Here is a 20,998-nt window from a genome sequence, read left to right on the forward strand (position 1 = left end):
AATCTTAAAGGATAAGTACGAATTAGCCAGGTTGTTAATGAGGTAGGCAATATAATCTAATATTAAGAGTAGAGACTTTGGAGACAGATCATTGGGCTCAAATCTTGGCTGTAGCTGCTGTTTATACTTAGGAAGTTATTTAACTACTCTGTGCTTCATTTGGAGGAATCAAAAGAGGATTTACACAAGTTCTCACTACGACATCTACCTAATCTACCTGCATCTATGCCCATATACTCTACTTTTCTGCTATTACTACTAGTGAACTTTCCATGGTCTTGTCAAAGGCCAAGTCTTCCACACGTGGACCAGATCCTGTTCCACTACATCTTCTCAAGAATTTTCTCTCTCCTGCATCATTAGTGCTTCTTTTTCAACTTGATCTTTCCTATCACTATGACAAAATTCAGTTACTTCTCTTGCCTTTAAAACAAAACAAAACCAAAACAAAACAAATCAAAACAAAATATAAATTACTTTCATGACTCTACTTTCCCCTTCGGACACGGCCTCAATACTTACCTTTCTTTACAGATAAATTCCTCATAAGCGTTGTCCACACTCATTCTCTCTAAATTCTCTCTTGCCATTCTTTTTTCCTATCAGTTTTTGTTACTAACATTCTACAGAACTATTTTTGTCAGGATCACTGATTTCTCTTCTGAGTTAATTCTCAGTCTTCAGTTGACATGAATGATCACTTCTTGACATTTGGCTTCCAGCACATGACACTTTTTTCCTCCTCCTTTCCTGGAAGCTCCATTTTTGTCTTCTGTTGTCTCTGAAACTTGGAGTAGCCTAGGGGGTCAGTCTTTGAACTTCTCCTTTTCTGTTTACACTCATTCCCTTCGTGATCCCATCCACTCTCCAACCCAAAATACTACTTATTTGCTGTCAACTCCCAAATTTTATTTGCAACCCAAACTTTTCCAGTAAGTTCTTGTTTTACATATAACTCAATATATCTACTTGAGTGTCTAACAGGAATCTCAAACTTGCCATTTCCAAAATTGATCTCATTTCCCCCCTAAATTTGCTCCTCCCGCAGTCTTGTCTCAGTCGACAGCACTTCCATTTTTCCAGGTGAGGCCCCAAAGCTTAAGAGTCATCACTGACCGCTCTCTTTTTCACACATTCCACATCTAATCTGCCAACAAATCCCATGACTCTACTTTTACAGCAGATCAGAATGTAACTATTTCTTTCCATGCCCACTGTCACTCTGGTCTAAGTCACAGTTATGCCTTGCCTGAATTATTACAAAAGCCTCCTGTCTCCATATTTTGCCTATGCTTCCACCCCGCAGTTTCTTTGTATTGCAGCAGCCAAAGTGATCCTCTTGACTACAACTCTTGCGACTACTCATTTCAAACAGGCCATAAGGCCCTGCAAGATTGGGCATCCTGTTACTTTATTAACCTTATCTATTACTTCCCCTCTGGTTCTATTGCAGTCACACTTCTTGTTCCTTAAACACCTGACCAGGCTCCTGCCTTTGGGCTTTTTACACCTGCTCTCCAGGAATGCACCTCTGCTACTCATCTGTACGGTGAGCTTCTTCTGCTTTTATTCAAAAGTCATCTTTTCAGCAAGGTGATTTCTTTACACTTTTTAAAACTGCAAAGCCCTCCTCAACACTCTCTATTCCTTTTCTCTGCTTTATTTTCTGTGGCCATTACTATACTATATAGTTAGTTATCTGGTTTATTATCTTTCTCCCTCCTATTCTCCCACTCCACGATGGCAACTCCATGAATACAGAGATCCTCAATAGATGTTTACTAAATAAATGAATGTAAAGGGCAAACTGTCTAATACATATTATGGCAGGATATGCAGCTTGTGGGTACTTGTACCTGTATTCTGCTACTTATAGTTCATGAATAGAATATTCATCTGGACCTGAAAATTCATTTCAGATTAATTTAGTATTGACACTATTTAAAAAAGTTTTTTCTCTTTCCTTTGCTGCATACAGTGTTTTGTCTGTTTACTTATATTTTAATTGACTTTTTTTCCCACAGTATGAAGGTCTTATTTTTTACAATTAATTGATATGTAACACTATAAAAATAATTTTAAGTTCAGTGTTTGGTTGATACAGTTATTTTAAGGGTACGTCTCATGGGATAGTTATGCTGAATTACCACATCAGGATAGAGCCATAAAAAGCATTAAAACTTCATTCTAATTCTCTAAAAGTCTCGAAGGCTAAAATATGAGTTATTACCCATTTGTTTATTTATAACTTAATTTATTTCTATAAACATTTTAATTCTATACTGCTATTGGGAAAAAATGATAAAATAGGTTCATTATAAGAAAGCATAACCATTTTTCGAGAATTGCAAATGTAGCTTATAACATTGGAAAGTCTCTTAAAATAAGAAAGCTCAATTACTCCTCCTAGAAGTGACCAGTTTATATTCTGTATTTCTCAAAAAGTCTCTGGTATCTACCTATTTTTATGTTCTTTTCTCATAGTCCCAGTTTTTTATAGGTAATAAAAAGAAATAGGAAAGATATCAGGTAAATATTTACACTGACATGATGGCATATAAGTAATTTAATGTCTATAGCTACCATATATAAGGTATCATACCACACCCATGAGGAAGAAGTGGGTCTACTGCATGGGTGTGTAGCTGTATAACCTAGGCCATTTATCTATGTATTCGAGACCTTAGGTTCCCTATGTATTAAATGGGTAGAATTATACCATCTACCTTATAGGATTGTTGTGATGATTAAACAGTAAAATGATTAGAAAAGCAATAGCATAATACCAGGTATACAGGTGAACACTTGGTAAGTGTTAAGTGATTTTTAACATAGGTATTGGTATTTTAGTTAAGGTCCTTTTTGTTGCAAATAACAAAAGCTAACTCAGGGTACATTTCATATATTCAATATATATATTTGAAGCACTCACTACGTGGCTTCCTATGTGCCAGGCACTAGGCTAAGAACTGGTAAGGAAAAAGGGAAAATTTATAACATGGATATGGGTGCTTAGAACTCAACGGCAGACTTGCAGTTGAACTACATTCAGAATAAAATGGAACTGGGAACTGGAAAGTTGCTAAAATCCTAGTGAATATTCTCTGTCTTGTTATATACTTCTCTTGGTGGACTGGTTTCTGTTTTCTTCTTAGAAGATCAGCTTTTTCTACAACAAAGCTTAGATAGTAGTAGATTGAAAGACAGCCACCCACAAGCTACCAAGTTCAAATGTTACTGTTCCAACCATTCTGAGAGACCGACTGCTACTGTTCTATCTCTCTTTGATCTTTTACCTTAATTCCAAAGTTTGATAGGGATCAAGTGTCCATCCTTGTCAAAACAGGGGGTCAGCTATCAGAGTCATTGTAAGTTGAAGAGGTACTTCAAATGGTATCTACAGAAGTATTATCCACAATTTATAAAAGAGAAACGTAAGACTAAGAAGTATGAGTTACTTTCCCAAGTTCATATGGGTAGTGAGTGCCAGAAACAAGACTGAAACCCTGCCTGGGGTTGTGCTAGTGTAGGGTCAGCACATGAAAGTGAGTGTCTCTTTCAATTTTGTACCTTTGGAGCTTTGCTGGCCCTCGTCCCAGCTCTGCTAATGTTTAATAGGTCTTTTCACTACACACGTGTTCCCTTACTGAAATGTGGCACCTACACAATTTTCAAATAAATGCAATGTTTAAAAAAAGTTTCATGGATTCAGATTTTAAAAGTTTTTGCAAAAAGAATAAATTACATGAGCTCTTATTGATTTTGTATATAGTTAAACAATTTGCCCTCCAGAAGATATTACTCGAAGCAGAAACTTACCTTCCCATTCTGCTGGGATATTCCCTACTTCATAGTCTACTTCTTTTTGATTTGCTGCTTCTACAATTCTTTTCTCTCGAATAGTTTGTCCTATAAGACAAAAGCAATTATTACATTTTTAAATGAATTCATGATACAGCAGTTACAAGAAGTAATATTTTCTTTTTGGATATTGCACATTTTCTTATGTAATAGAACTAATAGGAAAAAGAACAGATTCCACTTAGAATTAGGTATGCTAGAAAAAAGTAATTTCGAAATTACTGCAAAAAATTTTAATTTCCTACTCGCAGATTCAAACCTACTTTTGGTAGAATAAATCTAGATTCTGTGTACAGAAAAAGAGCAACCAATTAATCTATAGGTCAGATAAAATCTGTAAGTCAATAAAAAAAATTGAATAATTGACAGTGTTCCACACCCTCCAACGCTGCAAGTACATATATTAGAGGTGCTACTTCCCAAGGGAATTGATACTCATGACCCCTACTAAGTCTGTAATGAATCACAAGACCCTGCATATACTAAAGTATGATGTTTACATGGCAATTTTCAAAATGTTTGAAAGAGTCAAAATTTCTTCACATAGTCCTTTTCTAAATACCAGGATGGAAGGGTGTCTTTTTAGCAACAGCAAGTATAGACAGGAAAACTATTGTATAAAATGCAAAATGCTAACAAGTGGGCTTCTGAAAGCATGTGTGTATTCTCTAAGCTTATAAACATACATCAATAGCAGTGGGGAGGGGTGGGAGAGGCCTACCATTCCCAGTAGCACCACTAAATGCATATATATTCCAAGTATATCTATATGTCTGTGACACAAAAAATTAACTTTTTATTCCTACCCTCATGTCTAAACACTTCATTTAAGATATCCTAAGATTTTTAAATATCAAAAGTCAAATGTATTTGTGTGTATACAGAAAAACGAGAAGAGTAATTTGTGAGTTTAAGTAATTCCTTGATAATCAATGAAAAAGTCACTGTTTACAAATAGATGACATCAAAGATGTATAAAAAGATTTGCATATCTTTAGAAATGCAAAATAGGACATTAGTTTACGAAATAAACTCTGTAATCAGATATGGGTACACTCAAAATAAATTGTTTTAAAACTACTCTGTTCTTTGAAAAATATTCTACTTGTACAATTTTAATGAATTGGGAATAAAATTTATGCCTCCCACTGAGTAACTGTGCATTTACTCATACTAATACACTTTCAATAGTTATAAAGACAATCCTACCTATCACAGCAAAAAAAAAAAAATTATCTATTAAACAGAGAAAATTTAAGTACCTGTTCAAGTGTCAAAATGTTAGGATCTAATTTACGTTTAAAAATTAACTTAATAGCAAAAACATTAAATCTCAAATATGTATAGATTTAATAAGAATAATACAAGAATAAACAATTGACAGAGGTGAACTCAATGAGTATTAAGTAAAACAGTACATAATTGCTTAACTTAATATTAAACAATATTAGACTTAATTAAACAGTCAAAAGTTTGAATTCAGGTAGATAGTAATAGCCAAAGGGACATGGATTTAAAGACTGTAGTACAAGTAACAGTATTATTTCCCAAACTTAAAACATTTTGAAGCTAGCTACCGTTGAGCCAATTGCCCTAGGAGGATAGCAGATTTCTTATCACTTTGTTTAGAAAAATATGGAACTCATTTAGTTAAAAGAAGAAAAGGTGTGATCCCTGGGTATTGGACAGATTTAGGTTAAGAGACAGATCTCACCTGTTGTACTGGACTTCTGACACAGAGTATGGGAGGGAACCCTGGATACAGATACATGAAGGAGGATCTAAAGCAGAGAGTCCTAAACTTCAGTCACTCAAATACAAGTGTTGCAATTTTTGTCACGCCATACAGTATTATATCTTTAACATTTTTAATTGGGCTTGCTTTTTTCTTCAATATTCACTTTTACCTTACCCTAAAAATACTCATGAAATCACTGACTTAATATACTAGTTGTATGTTGTGTTCAAACACACATAAAATAGACATATATCTTAAAAATTTAAGTTTTTCTTTGTCCCCATAAGCTCATCATGCAGACTGTGCTCTAGAAACCACACTGGTCTAAAGAGGCAGGCCCAGCAACACATACGGTGATACAGAGCACAGGAAACAACACAGCAGTAAGAAATTCCTGTGGATGGGAAGTAGCTGAATAAAGTCTTTTGTTAACAGATATGAAAATCAAGGTCTTGCTTGGATTATGTTTACCCGGCATTTTAGAAAATCTTTTGTTATGTACAACAATCTTAGGTTTGAAAGAAGAGGGCGCAGGTCTTAGAACTCCAAGCATGATCAAAGGAGAAAAAAAAAGCAAAAATTTATGGCATGTTTACCATGTGCCAGACGTTAAACTAAGTTTTAACTTTGTATGGGTAATTTCACTTATACTTGACAATTTTATAAGGTGCTATGACTACTTCATTTTATAAGTAAAAAGACCAAGGCTGGAAAGAACTTAGACATCTACCTCAGGTCATACACTAACCAATAGGAAGAAAGATTTGAATATAGACCTTCTGACTCCTTGTCCTGGACACTGAGCTATGCTGCCAGACTTTTAGACATCTACAAATGTCACATCTGCAAACATACTACATCTCAGTTAGTAAAATTCAAAGCCCAAGCTAACAGGAAAAGTAACTGCCATTTTCCAGAAGATTGGAAATCTACTATTTCCCTTCAAAAAGGAAAAACCACTGCCTCTCATTAGGGTATTTTCAGAATGTAGAAAATACATCTTAAATCATTTAAGGTATCACTCCTGACAATCACTTAACTTTCAATAAATACTCACTGAAGAAAATTCAGAAAATACACACAGAAAAGAGAAAAAATAAAAATCATCTATAACCTCACCACACCAAAAATCATATTGTTAATGCTTTACTGTATTTCTTTTCAGTCTCTTGTCAGTATATAGATTATAAATACACAAATGCTTACACATACATACACATATGTGTAACACTAAAGTTAAACATTTGTCCCTTCCTACTACATAGAAATTATGGTTTCTTATGTTGTTATCCTATAACTTAAAAAAATAAATATTCAGTTTCCAAACACGTTAGTATTCTGAGGAAGAAATTCTTATATAAGTGTACATAGTGACATTCTTTTTGTTTAGTTGTGTCTTAAATGTAAAGAAGAAAAAAAGATCTTGCCTTTAAGAACAAGCAACAAAGCAAGTTAAAAAAATACTAAAGAAAAATTTATGCCAATTAAAGGACAAGTATTAGTTATGCCGTGCAAAAGTAAGTTTTACACATTAAGGCAAAACTTCATGAGAAAGAGATAAAGTACAGTGATCTACTTCATATCCTGGTCAGCAAAGAAGTCCTCTCTTCTGAGAGACAAAAATCCATCATGGGAAAAAGTGTTCTGGCCCTTGCCCTGTCCCCGCTCTTTTCTGGAAGAAATATGAAGCAATACTAGGAGGAAAATGCTTTGAGGAATCCTTTAAGTAAACAGGCAGTTACACTCTAGAGAAAAAGAGTTCACTGAAGACCTCAAGCACGACTGGTGGAAGGAGAAAGCCTGGATATTCTCTCCTGGTAGATCAAGTTTCTTCAAGAGAATAGTCGAGAATGTCTTGCTGAGAGGCAATGAACTGACCAAAGACCTAAGACTTTCATATTTTAAGCACCATTTTTAGGATGGAGATATTTACACATGAGTATAAAAAGATCTATGTCATAGTTTTTAATAATCAGAATAGTATACAGAATAGGTGTATCATAATTTTTAAAACCAATTTGTTATTGATGAATATTTAGGTTGTTCCCAATTTGCTATAGCAAACAATGCTGCAATGAATAATCTTATGTCTTTTCATTTAAGTACAAATGTATCATGAGCTAAATTCCCATTAAGTAGAGTTGCTAGGTCAAACGGAATGTGCATTTGTAGTTTTGATAGCTATTTCCAGATTACCCTCACAAAGGTTTCACCAATTTAACTTCTACAAAGAGTGTGTGAAAGCACATATCCCCCACATCCTTATCATTTGATCTTTGCCATATGTAGGTTAAAAGTGATATCTTGCTGTAATTTTAATTTTTCTTTTTATGAACAAGGTTGGCATCATATCAAAAGTCCTTGCATGTCTTTTTCTGTGAAACATCTGTTCATGTCCTTTGACCATTTTTCTATTGGTTGTTGGTCTTTTTTTACTTAATTTTTTTTTCCTTTGCATACAGGGTGTTCTTATACATCTGAAAGTTGAACCAGACTTACATACTAAAAGGATGCTTGGGTTAGGAATTATAAAATTTCTACTTTGGTACCTACAAATCCTGCCTTTCTAGGGTCTTAGTGACCCTGTAGGTGACTAAGACTCTTGACACGTGCCAGTCTGAGGCAGGTGACACCAATGATCCTGAAGAATGAGATAGAGGGTTTAGGCATCTCTCCTTTCTCGGGGTCACTGCTACTCCTCTAATCCATCCACACAGGCCAAAACAGATATTTGGGCAGCCTTTAACCTTTAAATTTTGGGGCTTCAGAACTCACAGGATATCTCTCACAGTAAAGGAGGGAGTTTCTTCCATCAGTACCAAATCAAAGGTGGAGGCCTATATTGGTTGTGACCCCCAAGCACATGTGATCTTTAGTGAGAGTTTTCAACTAGTTGTCTACTTCCAGAATACTGATGGGGCTCCATGAGAAAAAAGGAATGAAATCTGGAAATGACTTAGGGTGGAAAGACAGATTGGGCTGTGTAAGGTAACATATCTCTGAGATAGCTATCCCTTTGTAAATCAGCAAGATGCAGGCCTTTGATGCCTGACAGGAGCCCCCTAGATAGAAGGAATGGTGAAGTAGGTAGTATGGCCCCTTTCTGTCTAACTGATGTCTGGCCCTTTACCCTAGTGGCAGCAGTCAGTGAGACCAGGTGATAATTCTAAATCAGTTTGTCTGGTGATGTATAAAAGACTGAATTTTGCATATAAAAGGAGGCTTAGAAGTATCAATGCATAATATATGAAAGTGAGGGCTATTGAAAGTCAAGAACCACACTACACACAATAGATTTGGGGACTTTACATCTTGTTATTCTGAAGCATTATAAATTTTAAAATAAATCAATTAAGAGTACTAAATAAGAATTCTTATATGTGAAAGCCATTTTCACATATAACAAAGAATAATTTGAAGTTACTCAGCTGTAGCATCTATTTATCAAGAGCCTGCTGTGTAGTAGGCAATGTTTAGGTGCCTTCCATATGTAGTTTCTAATCTTTAAAAAAATCTTACAGATGAGGCTAGAGAGGCATAGGGTGATTAGCTTATCCAAATGTGTATAGCTAATTAAAGGGGTATAGCCAGCGCTTGAACCAAGCGTTTTTGTGACTGCTAAATGTAAGCATTTTCCACTTAAGATTTTAAAATTAGCATTTACCAAGTTGCATACGGTATCATTACACATATCCAATTAAAAGCTAACATTTAATTCATAATGATAATAAACTATTATTTTCCCATAGTGATCAAATGAGGCACAGCTTGGAAATGAATGATTCTATAATTTGACATATTCTACATATATTTACATGAGCATAGAAGACTATCACGGCAGGTCTCAGCAGGTAACACTTCTTTAAAAAGCAATTAAATAGGACTTCAGGTAAGTTTTCAGAATTTTTAAGACTTCCAACGAGTTCAATGGATTATCTAAAATCTTATTTGTTTCCCTATATTTACAGGTTTCCCCCATAAGGAATTTCAGCTTCTCCCATCTTAGAAAATCCAAAATTACATAAAAATGTTTGGTTATTCTGAAATGCCTTATATAATATGGTTTAGCCTTTCTGTACTCTAAAAAGTAAGAGGTCTTAAACTATATCTAGAAAGACTGCAGAAAATTTCCAAGGGACTTATTTCTTGATTTGTGTAAACATTTTGTGGCAAGTTTATAGCATGCCAATATATTTTTTTTTTGTTTAATCCTAACTTCATTAATTTCTTTAAAGCCATAAATAAAATTTGTAAAATTTAAGTCTGAAAAAACATGTGATGAGTATCACAATTTAAGAAAAATATTGCACATTTGTGTCTGTGCTTGCCACATGCATAACAAACTCTTATTTATTGTTTATTTTTGAAAGTTCCGTAGTGATATTATATGCAAACAAAAATGTTAAGTTCTAAAAATGTTATTCAACCAACAAATACATATAGAATAGTCTTTTGCATCAATTGGAAGATTTATAGTCATAAGTTAAATAGGTTTTCTGATTGTATTCCCAAATCAAGCGCATAAGTCTTAGAAATGTCTAGTATTTTAGTTCCTTTACTTCCTTTTAATTACTGTGGAAATCAAATATTGAAAATAGTTATATTTTTAAAAAATAAATATAAAATACTTGAACGTTATATAAAAAATCATTTGTTTTCCAAAATGCAAGGAATTTTCGATCTTTGGAATTAGTGCAACTATAATTGCCCCCAAACTCCCGAAGGACATAACCACTAAAAAGAAAAATTCAGTCCATGTAATAATGTGTTCACTCTGAAGAACTCAAAGAGAAGCAGCCATTTCAGGTTTTGATTTATGCAAAATCAGTATTTGAAAGTAGTCTATTCATCTAATATATCCTACAGTTCTTTGTAAAGCTAAATTATCTCCAATGTATAAAATATATTTATAATTCAGAATTTGGTCATTTAACAAAATAAGACAAGAAACATTAAGTGATACTGCTATGACTACATCTGAATCACGACAGATGAGTTAAAATGTCTTAAATATGCATAAAAAGGAAAATAAAGGAGAAAGAACAACTTTTTTTTGTCAAATTAAATAGGCTTTACTATATATCATATGGAAATTCTAGGTTTTAAAAAGACTATTTACAACAAGGATATTTATGAGTGAAAAAAATCTTAACTTTACAGCGACAGTTACTAACTAAAGCAAGCAAATGCCAATCTGGTATACCCATAATGTAAAAATAAATAATGTTTTCTCCTTTCAAAATTAGCACACACTCACGGTGTGGTTTAAACAAATACAGTCAAGTATTTAATTTTCACTTTGAGAATCTAACTTGCACACGGGGGCTGTCAATAGAGAGGTAAAGAGAAAACCCGAAGGAATTAAAAAACAGTGGCAAATATTACTAGAATTTAAAGAGTTATAAAATTACGCTACTTGTAAAGCTTGGGCCTAGCTCAAACTTTATTTTCAGATTTGAAATGTAGATGATATGGCTAATTATTTGATTGATTTGATTACTTTATTTCATACAAATCAAGCAGTATTTGGTTATTTATCAGAGATTATAAAGAGTCAAGGACTGCACTGTTAGCTATAGTTACTAACATACAGACTATATAACTATTTTAAACATAAATATTTTGATGAAAATAAATAGAGTAATTTTGTGGTGCATTACTTTTAATTTTTTAAAAATATATATTAATCCATTAAATTACTAATACCCTTCATTAATCTATCTAATTTAGTTACATCAGGCGCTACTTATCTTTAATGAATAGAAATCTATTCTGATATAGAAAGAGATCACATAATCATCTAATGAAATGTGATATTCATCAACTTAATACTATATTAGTTTTTGTGAGTCAGATTCCTGAGTCTAAAAATTGGGCTCAGTTGGTAAGAGGTTGGGGTGTCAATAATTTTCCAATTCTTTCTTTACAAATACCTTCAATGGAGGTTAAATTTTTGAAACAGTTTAGAACAGAACTTCTCTGGTTGAGGCAGGGATCCGGAGTACCACTAGGCTTTTCTCCCCTCCCCTTGCCTGGAGGCAACCTGCTCGCATTCCTATTATACTGGTTCCCAAACAAAATCAGAAAGACCATCATATATTTTGTGAATAGCGGAAAGACCATCATATATTTTGCTTCTTTCCCTATCTTATCTTTACGTAGTTAATCAAGCAATCTGTCACAAACTTCTGAGTAATCAGGTGTAAAATATGTAAGATTTTCCCAGCAGTGTCGTACCCTAAGGAGTTATAAGGTGCACTTCAGCGTGGAGCTATGATTTAAGGCTAGAGCCTGACTTTAAGGCTTTTCTTCTAGTGTTTAGACGGGATGAATTTGGTGAGAAATCATTCTCTCTCAAAGGAACAAGAATCTTTAGGAAAAGACAAAGAAGTCTGAATAGCAAAGATGGAAAACAACTTTCATAGGTCTTCATTGGAGAGGCATTCTCAATACTTCTCAATCCCTCAGACCTGGTGGCTCCTATGAAGGGGGAGACGTAGAGGTAGCCTCAGGCCAACTGCAAGCAGTGAAAGGAAAGACAGGAAAGAAAATTCCAGCTAGAACAATTTATTGATAGCTTCTCATTATTTTAGTCATTAGTTTAAACTTTATGACAAAATTTTACTTTAGCTAATAACTAATAAAACTGGAAGAAATTTTACCTTCGTTCTCTACTCCAGTTCACTGGTAGAAAGATATGCTAACAAACTGATTTCATCAAAAGGAAGGCTGTAGGAGCATGAGAGGGAAAGGTTGGCACCATTGTGCTTGCTAAGTTTATAATAAAGATCATTCATCCTGTTATTTTTACCTACTTATTTCTTATTTTCCATTAATGTTGAAAAAGGTAAAGACTACAGTCACAAATAGTGAAGATCTATCAAACAGTAATATTACTTTAAGACTGGTGTCTCCAAAAATACCATACAAATAAAAGTGAAGACTGCCTCTACTCAAGGGTGTATTGGTAATGCATATTGGGATATTTACCTACAAAAAGAATCAAACAATTAGACTTAAAAGATTCTTTATTCTTAGTAATAAATGATTAAGCTTAATGTTTTTTTCCTATTTTTTCCTACTTCTTGCTACTTCTTAATAAGCTTCCAGGGTCCAGAGATCATATAATTTAGTTTAATTTAGCAACATATCAATTATATTATGTTAATATAGTTTATTAATCCATATTTGACTCATTTAGGAGATGAGCAGAACCATATTTATTGAGCAACAATTATATGTATGGTACTTGTTGGATGTTTTATCTTTATTTCCTTGTTCAATTCTCACAACAATCTTCATTTTCATAACTAAGCAAAGTAAAGCTCAAAGAAAATGTTATGGACAAGAAATGGTGTACTTTGAACTACACCTAATTTTCATATGGAAATTCAAGAAAATATACTAGTACAATTACCTCCTATGCTACAAAACTTGATGTGTCAACATCACCCACACATAATCAGATTCACACTGCCCCCACCTTTTTTCTAACAACCCAGTTTAAAACTACTTTGCATAGACTCCCACATCCTCCGTTTGCTTTGTGCCATTAAAAAACCTGTGTGACAATAGCACCACCTATTGGCTGGCAAAGGGATTGAAATAATCCTAAATAGCATCTGCTTCCTTGCCCTTCATGAAGACTAATGCATTACTTGGGTTCTTCTTTTTTCTGCCTTTTATATTAAATCCACTTGAAAAAAAAATTTCAGCTGAATTAAACCCACTAACCATTTTTTCCTCATATAATAGATTTTTTTTCTTCCTTCATCTCTCTTTTTAAAACCTGTAGAATTACTACATATCTCAATTCCACTGCTAACCAATAAGCATTTTTGCTAATGTGTAACAATTCAGATACATTGTGGATTTAAGGGGATTTGTGTATTATTTGTGCATTATTTGAGCTACCATTTATAACGTAGTTTCCATTTTAAAAAGTTGAATTTAAACAAGTTGCTTAAATGGAACTTTTGGAATTGAAATAATTTGTAGGTTGGAAACTTGCTATATTACTAAAACATATAAAGGTATTAAGTCTTTCACTGTAGTATCCAAGGCAAATAAAGGAATAGGATGTTGATACAAGCAAAGCAATATTGCATACATTTTCTCCCCTCTTCAGAGTTAATGGATCTTTGCCTTGTCCTGTGGAATTTGAATCTTGCATTACACATAATGGAATACTCAAATATTTATTGATAATGATGATGAGATCCACCGCTATTTTTCAGTGGCTCATTAAAGTTATACCAATGATACACAAATAACAGATCCCATTATGTTAACCTTTATCTCTATGATGAAAACTTCCAGGATTACATCTATAACTCTAATCACTTAATGAGTTCCATCACAACCTTTTGTTTAAAGCAAGGCTGTACTTGAATGTCCTTACCCTTCTGTTACATAGAGCCCTAAATCTTCCTGTGATACTTTCTTAGTACCTAGTCCCCAAAGCTGTCCTAACTTATGGTAATCCCTATAAATTCCCATTTGTGGAAAATTTGTTAAAGCATGGGAAACATAGAAGAGACACACCAAACCAGTTGGTCAATATGAAGTCACTTTTGTTGCTGGTACCAACCAAATAACAAAGGGTTTTTGTCCTTTGGCTGTTGTTCTGTCTCAATTCTAGAAACTGTTCCTAAAATCTTGATTTGAGTCCAGTTTCTCACAGGCAGAAGATTGCCACTGCCCTATATATTGTAACCATAACTGCTCTCACCTGCCTAGACAGAGTCTATTCTTGGTGAAAAGACAGACCTGACTCTCTTACACTGATCTTATGATCTCCTGAGACCTGTGACCTAAAGCTGATGTCAATTGCCCAGGTATACATACTTCTCCCACTGTTGTCTATATTCCTGCCCTGCAAATCACCTGCCCAAGACTGTTTTATTTATTGGCTTCCCAGAACTTGAAAAGCTATGGTCTGGCCTGTTTAATCAGTAGTTATGACATTCACCTCTCCCAAGCCTCAAATTGCATTTCCTTTCAAAGCTCTCAAATCTTTTGTTACCATTACTATTTTACTCATTTCCTAATTTTAAAAATTTAGTTGTTTTTGCAATATGAATATATGTAACACTACATTTTTATGGTTATTAGTAAATACTACAGTACATTTTTGCAATTAAAATTTTTTAATTATTTTTTACAAACTTCAATTATTTTACTACTGCTCACCTCAACAAGGCAAACTTTCAACAAAAAATATATTTTAATGTTCCTTTGATTTATTCCTTTTAATATTTATACCACTATGCTCATCTAGGCCCTCCTGTTTCATGCCCATATTAACGGAAAAAACCTCTCTAATCATACCATGTTCTGATGTCTAGTCTTTATTGTTCAGAAATCCTTTCTTCAGGGAACCATTCACATTCCATTCATTTTGATCCTGCCTGTCCATTGAGTTTGGGTGGTGCTATCAGCCTTCTGTCTAGAGGTACGACTGTAAACCAAGTCTGGTCATGGTATTAGACTCCTTTAACCACAAAAATTATTTTAGGGATGGGCACATGACCCCAGCTAGGATTTTTTCCTAAAAATTTTTCTGGAGCTTCCAGGAAAGACTTTTAACCTCTATGATCATGAGCTATAAAGACCATATATACCTGGAACTGCTGAACTGCTGGGGCCATTCATTCTAGATTGTAGAGAAAACCAATCTATGAATGAAACCAATTTGGAGGAAGGTAGAGTCATGGGACAGAGAGAAATTATCCTGATGATATTAGGCACTTGAATCTAATTCAAATTTTGTTCAGTTATATTTTCTAAAATATTGTATTAGTCCATGTAGGCTACAGTAGGAAACAGACTCTAAAATTAAATAGTTTAAATAATAGGAAATATATTTCTTATATAACAGTCCTAGATAGACAGCTCTTTCCACACAGTCATTTAAGGATCCATACTGATAGCTAGAAAAAGGAAAAAGCACTGAGAAACACATATGGAGATTTTTACTGGCCAGGCCAGAAAGTGACTCACATTACTTCCACTTACAATTCACTAGAAAAATTTAGTCATATAGCTACACCTACTTTCAAAAGAAGTTGGTAATTAAATGTAGTTTAGCTGTGTGTCCAGAAAGATGGAGAACATGAATTTTGGAGGAAAGGTAGTGATTTCTACAAATATATTTTTTGATAAAGCCAAAACCTCAAAGAAACTGACCACCAGGCCATACCTCACTGGTCCCCAGAAAAACCATTTTTATTGAATTAAAATACCATTACTCATATTTCAGTGCTATTATAAGAAGTACTCCAGAAAAAAAAAATTTGCATCAAATCTACCAAAAGACACTTATTCATTACATTGTATAATGTCTGCTAATAAAAACCATGGGGAGAAGTCACATCAGATATCAGTAAGGGAAACAGACACATATTTTTTCTCTTATAGGACTAGGAAAGATTAACAACACTCACAGTGTTATTGAGGGTGTAGGAAAATCAACAAGCTCTTATACGGCTGGGAATGTAAATTAGCCAGTATAAATGGAAACCAACAGTTTCCATTCCTGAACTGACGACAAAAAAGTTTAGATCTTTTGTCACAAGTTATCTTTAGTAGGGTAATTACATGAGATTTTGTATTTTCTTTACTGGTTGATTTTTTTTTTTAAATTAAAAAAAATCTTTTTTAAGAATAAAAGAAAAATGAGGGTATTATTAGTTTTATAAACAAAAATTAGTCATACTCCTCCAAAACAGTTGTTTAGATAATTAATCTCATAGCCACTGTGAAGTTCTGAGAAGGCCACCCCTTTTTGAGCTGGCTGCTTTAATGCTTAATTAGAATTGCTTTTGTGGTCCATTCTTAGAAAATGTGCAGGTAATTAGAGTTTGTTAGAGCCTCATATCTGGCTCCACTTTTCCTTCATCCTGAATTATTTTTTCCTTTCAATGAAATTTTATGCCTCTATCTTGAGTCCTCAATCTCATATTTCTTCTGGAGGAAGGAAAAGAATAAGTTTTATTGTATTACATTTCTTATCACTTTTCCTATACAAAATTTAAAATTCTACAATGCATATTTTTCTTAAACAGCAAAAATTCTTCACCTTATTTATTTAAAAATATAAATATGTAAATATAAAAATATTACATATAATATTTATTTATATAAACACATGAATATACTGAGTGCCTAGATCGAACACTGTCCTATATATGGGAGAAAGGGAAAGAAGGCTCATCAAGTTGCTCACAGTCTGGTTCGATGGTCCAATATTTTTTTTTCACAATGACTCGCATCAGACAACCTAATGGCCTCACATTCCCAGGGGCCTACCAAGACATATGTTGTATACAATTCTCAGAGTGATAGCAACAACTTGGTCTCTTTAGCTATTATTGATCTGAGATATATTAGTGGTCCAAGGAGGTAGACGGTTAAGAACACAGACTGACTATAGTATAGAGATAAATATAAGAGAGAAAATGCTGTATGCTATGATATGACACAGGAAAAAAAAAAAAAAGGAACCCAGAAATGTGGAGGAAACTTTCTGTAACCTATTATATTGAAGTTAAGTAGGCAAAAGAGGAGGAAAACAGAGATTAGAAGAATCATTTCAGAAAATGAAAAATTAAAAGGATAACTGGGTTTTACACAGGGAAGATGGTGAATATATTTCTGGGTGCTTGAATATATGCTATTTTGTATAGTATGTCATCTTTTCTGCATCACTGAAAAATAAGATAATCCATATGATAGCATTTTTTAGATAAATGAAGCCAATTTCTTAAAAATCAAAATATTTCCAGTCTGACCATTTTAGTGATAATAATTTAAAAATATTTTAGGTCTTTTTTCTGCCTTAGTTAAAATTAAACACCATTCATGTACTCACTTTCTGGATAGCATACTAATTATAAATAAAACATAGTACACTTGTACTTAAACATAAGTAGGTCCTACTGAGATTGAATTTTTGACTTTTAAATGATCTCACTACAATAATTAGTTATTTCTTATTGCCAATGAGTGTTAATTGCTTCTAACTACTGTATATCAGCTTCCTCCACTCCCCTCCCCAATCTTTTATGTGTAGAAAATTAGGGGGAAAATTGGCAGAGAAAGAAATATTGTTGAGCTTGCTAAATCCTTAATCTATTTTTGCACACTACACCAAGTTAGCTCTGTTCCGAGGATAACTGTATTTTGTACAACATTCAAAGTACACAAATTTTGTGAATTATATCTTTCACACTACCTAAAAGAGATTCTGTTGGGTTTTGTTCTGGACAATTCTCAAATTTTCCTGATGTCTCATGCTGTCATAAGCCCTATTTGAGGATTATCATTTGGGCTTCAGTGGAGTAGAAAAGGGTCAACTGGCACAGTATTTAAATTTAGACTTTTGCTATCATCTCTAAATGAGACTGTACATTTCATCATAATTATCTCTGTGTTAAAGCTTGACTTAAGATATACTACTACACCTCACACTCATTAGGATAGCTATTATCAACCTCTACCTCCACCTCTCAAAAGCAGAAAATAACAGGTATTGCAAGAATATGAGCAAACTGGAACCTTTGTATACTGCTGGTGGAAATGTAAGATGGTGCACCACAGTATAGTGGTCTTCAGAAAAATAAAAAATAGAATCATTATATGATCCAACAATTCCACTTCTGGACATATAACCAAAAGAACTGAAAGCAAGGTCTCAAGGAGATATTGGTACACCCATGTTAACAGCAGCATTACTCACAAGTCAAAAGGCACAAACAATCGAACAGATGAATGAACGAAATGTAGTCTATAGATACAGTAAACATTATTCAGCCTTAAAAAGGAAAGAATTCTGACCCATGCTACAACATGGAAGAAAATGGATAATATTCCAAGTGAAATAAGCCGGTCACAAAAAGACAAATACTGTATGATTTTGACTTATATAAGGCACCTACAGAAGTCAAATTCATAGAAATAGAAAATAGAATGGTGGTTTCCAGGGGCTGAGGAGGGGAATGAAAAGTTGTTCGATGGGTATAGAATTTCAGTTTTCCAAGATGAAAAAAGTACTGGAGATTGGCTGAACAATAATGTGAATGTACCTAATACTATTGAGCTGTACACTTAAAAAATGATTAAATTGGGAACTTTTAAGTGAAGTATTTTACCATAAAAATATGTACATAATTTACAGATTTTGTAATCCCGTTTTAGTAATTCGACTTTTAGTAATTAACGAGCAGTTCTCTTAAAGGGAGTGAGTAGACATTTAAAAATCCTGGGTTTACCATAGAAAGTGAGGACAAGTTTGTTTTTCTATATATTTCATCTATATCTTGTTCTCCAAGTGAATTACAAACTCCCTATGCATAAAGAGTATCTTCTGCTTGTTTTAGATAACATTCTACACAGAGCAAACAGAAAGGAATTAACGCTTAATGACATAAGAACGTTTATGTAGATGTTACTATATCTCCAAAGTGCCACTACATAACTTTAAAATAACAGAATTAGAACTGAAAGGAAATTTGGGAGACTAGAATAGTCAGTCATCGAGCAATTTCTGAGGGACGGAAACTCATTTCTTTATCATTTATTCAAAGACATTATGCATTAGGTTAAAAAATGTCCTCCTAAAATGTTGTGGAACTAGACAGAGGTGATGGTTACACAACATGAATCTACTAGGTGCCACTGTACAGGCATGCCTCGGAGATATTGCGCGTTCAGTTCCAGACCACTGCCATAAAGCAAATGTCACAATAAAGTGAGTCACAAAATTTTTGGTTTCCCAATACATATAAAAGTTACATTTACATTATACTCTAGTCTATTAAGTGTGCAAAAGCACGTCTAAAAAACAATGTACATACCTTAATTAAAAAATACTTTATTGCTAAAAAATGCTAATCATCATCTGAGCCTTCAGCAAGTCATACTCGTTTTGGGAGTGAAGGGTCTTTCTTTCAATTTGTAAAAACATGATATGCGTGAAGCACAATAAAGGGAAGAGTAATAAAATGAGGAATGCCTGTATTATACACTTTTGAATGGTTAATTTTATGTTATGTGAATTTTATCTCAACTGAAAAAATCATCATATACATACATTTGACATTTGAAGATTCTCAAAGGCAAATGCTAAAGCATGAAGAGCTAATGCTTATGTCATGGCCACAGACACTGCACTGAAATCTCATGTCAGCTTGACAGGATAGGAAGGAATAAAATACTAAAGCGACTGGTTTTTAAAGGTGGCGCTACTTGAAAAGTATTTTAAGGTAACAAGGTAACATGATATTATGTGGGCTGATACACCTGACCACCACCACCACTACCACAGACTAAAAGTAAGTATAAAAGACAAGACTGTGATTTAGGGCTCTTCCCACTTGGCAAACTCCTCACTTATCAGGCCTGCAGAATCAAAGAGGTTAAAGAGAGAGAGTGGAATCAGATCATGGAAAGCTCAAGTATGCCAAGACAAGAAGCTTGGGGTTTTTCCTCGAGACAACAAGGAGTACCTGGCAAGTTTAATAACACAGGAGAGTAACATGTTCAAAGATGTGTTTTAAATGAATCACTTGGCAACAGTGAGGATAATTAGAAGAGACAGGATTGTAATAATTAGCTATCACAATATTCCAGAGAGAGGTTTATAAGGTGGAATAGGTTAAACTTTGGGATCAATTTGAGAATAGGGTTTAAGGTACAGTACTTACTGGGTGCTTTTCTTAAGTTATTCCTTTTAATCTTCACTGAAGCTTAACATCATTATTCCCATTTTATAGATGAAGGTCAACTTGGGCCAAAATTAAACAATCAGCTGCTAAAGAAGTTGGAATTTTTATTATGGTATGTAAAAGATCAAAACTTGTACGTGTATAATTTCTACTACCCTCTGGTATCAACCAAAATACAACCAAAATAGTTAAACTGCTTGATATAACAAAATGTAAGTTTGTGTATATTGAATATGTCTTGTCTGTCAACAGCAGTTAGCCCTGAGGGAGAATAAAAATCCAGGTCTCATTCCTTAAATAACTTTTCAGTATTAGATGAGATCCTAAATTACATGAACTATAAATGACTTTTACCTGGAAGTGATTAAAAAACTTTCTAAATAAAGGGGACTAACATCAAGCAAGACTGAACTTAAAAAAAATATATTATGTCCTCTTCTGACCTATTTATACCATTTTTAATAATAGGTTACATAAATATATTGACTAAAATAGTATATAATTAGAGGCAGTAATCTGAAGGGATATATATTTGATGTTTAAAATTGTCAAATTAAAACCCTTTCTATATACATTACAAAAAATGCTAAACTGATATAAATCAAAAATACTTAATTTCATACATTAATATATATTGGGTTTTTAATATATCTTGGCTCCCACAGAGACATGG

At 33.6% G+C, this 20,998-nt stretch overlaps 1 protein-coding gene across 1 annotated transcript in view; it reads right to left on the minus strand.

Annotated features, from left to right (window-relative positions):
* NDUFAF2 (NADH:ubiquinone oxidoreductase complex assembly factor 2) overlaps nucleotides 1–20,998 on the minus strand; it is a 112,155-nt gene that overhangs the window by 40,285 nt on the left and 50,872 nt on the right. Inside the window, exon 2 of the mRNA XM_016137051.2 lies at nucleotides 3,820–3,909. Within this exon, the coding sequence (XP_015992537.1) occupies nucleotides 3,820–3,909 (90 nt within the window). The remainder of the gene's footprint in view (nucleotides 1–3,819; nucleotides 3,910–20,998) is intronic.

Source organism: Rousettus aegyptiacus, unplaced genomic scaffold (genome assembly GCF_014176215.1).
Source record: "Rousettus aegyptiacus isolate mRouAeg1 unplaced genomic scaffold, mRouAeg1.p scaffold_m13_p_8, whole genome shotgun sequence".
NCBI classification, from domain to species: Eukaryota; Metazoa; Chordata; class Mammalia; order Chiroptera; family Pteropodidae; genus Rousettus; species Rousettus aegyptiacus.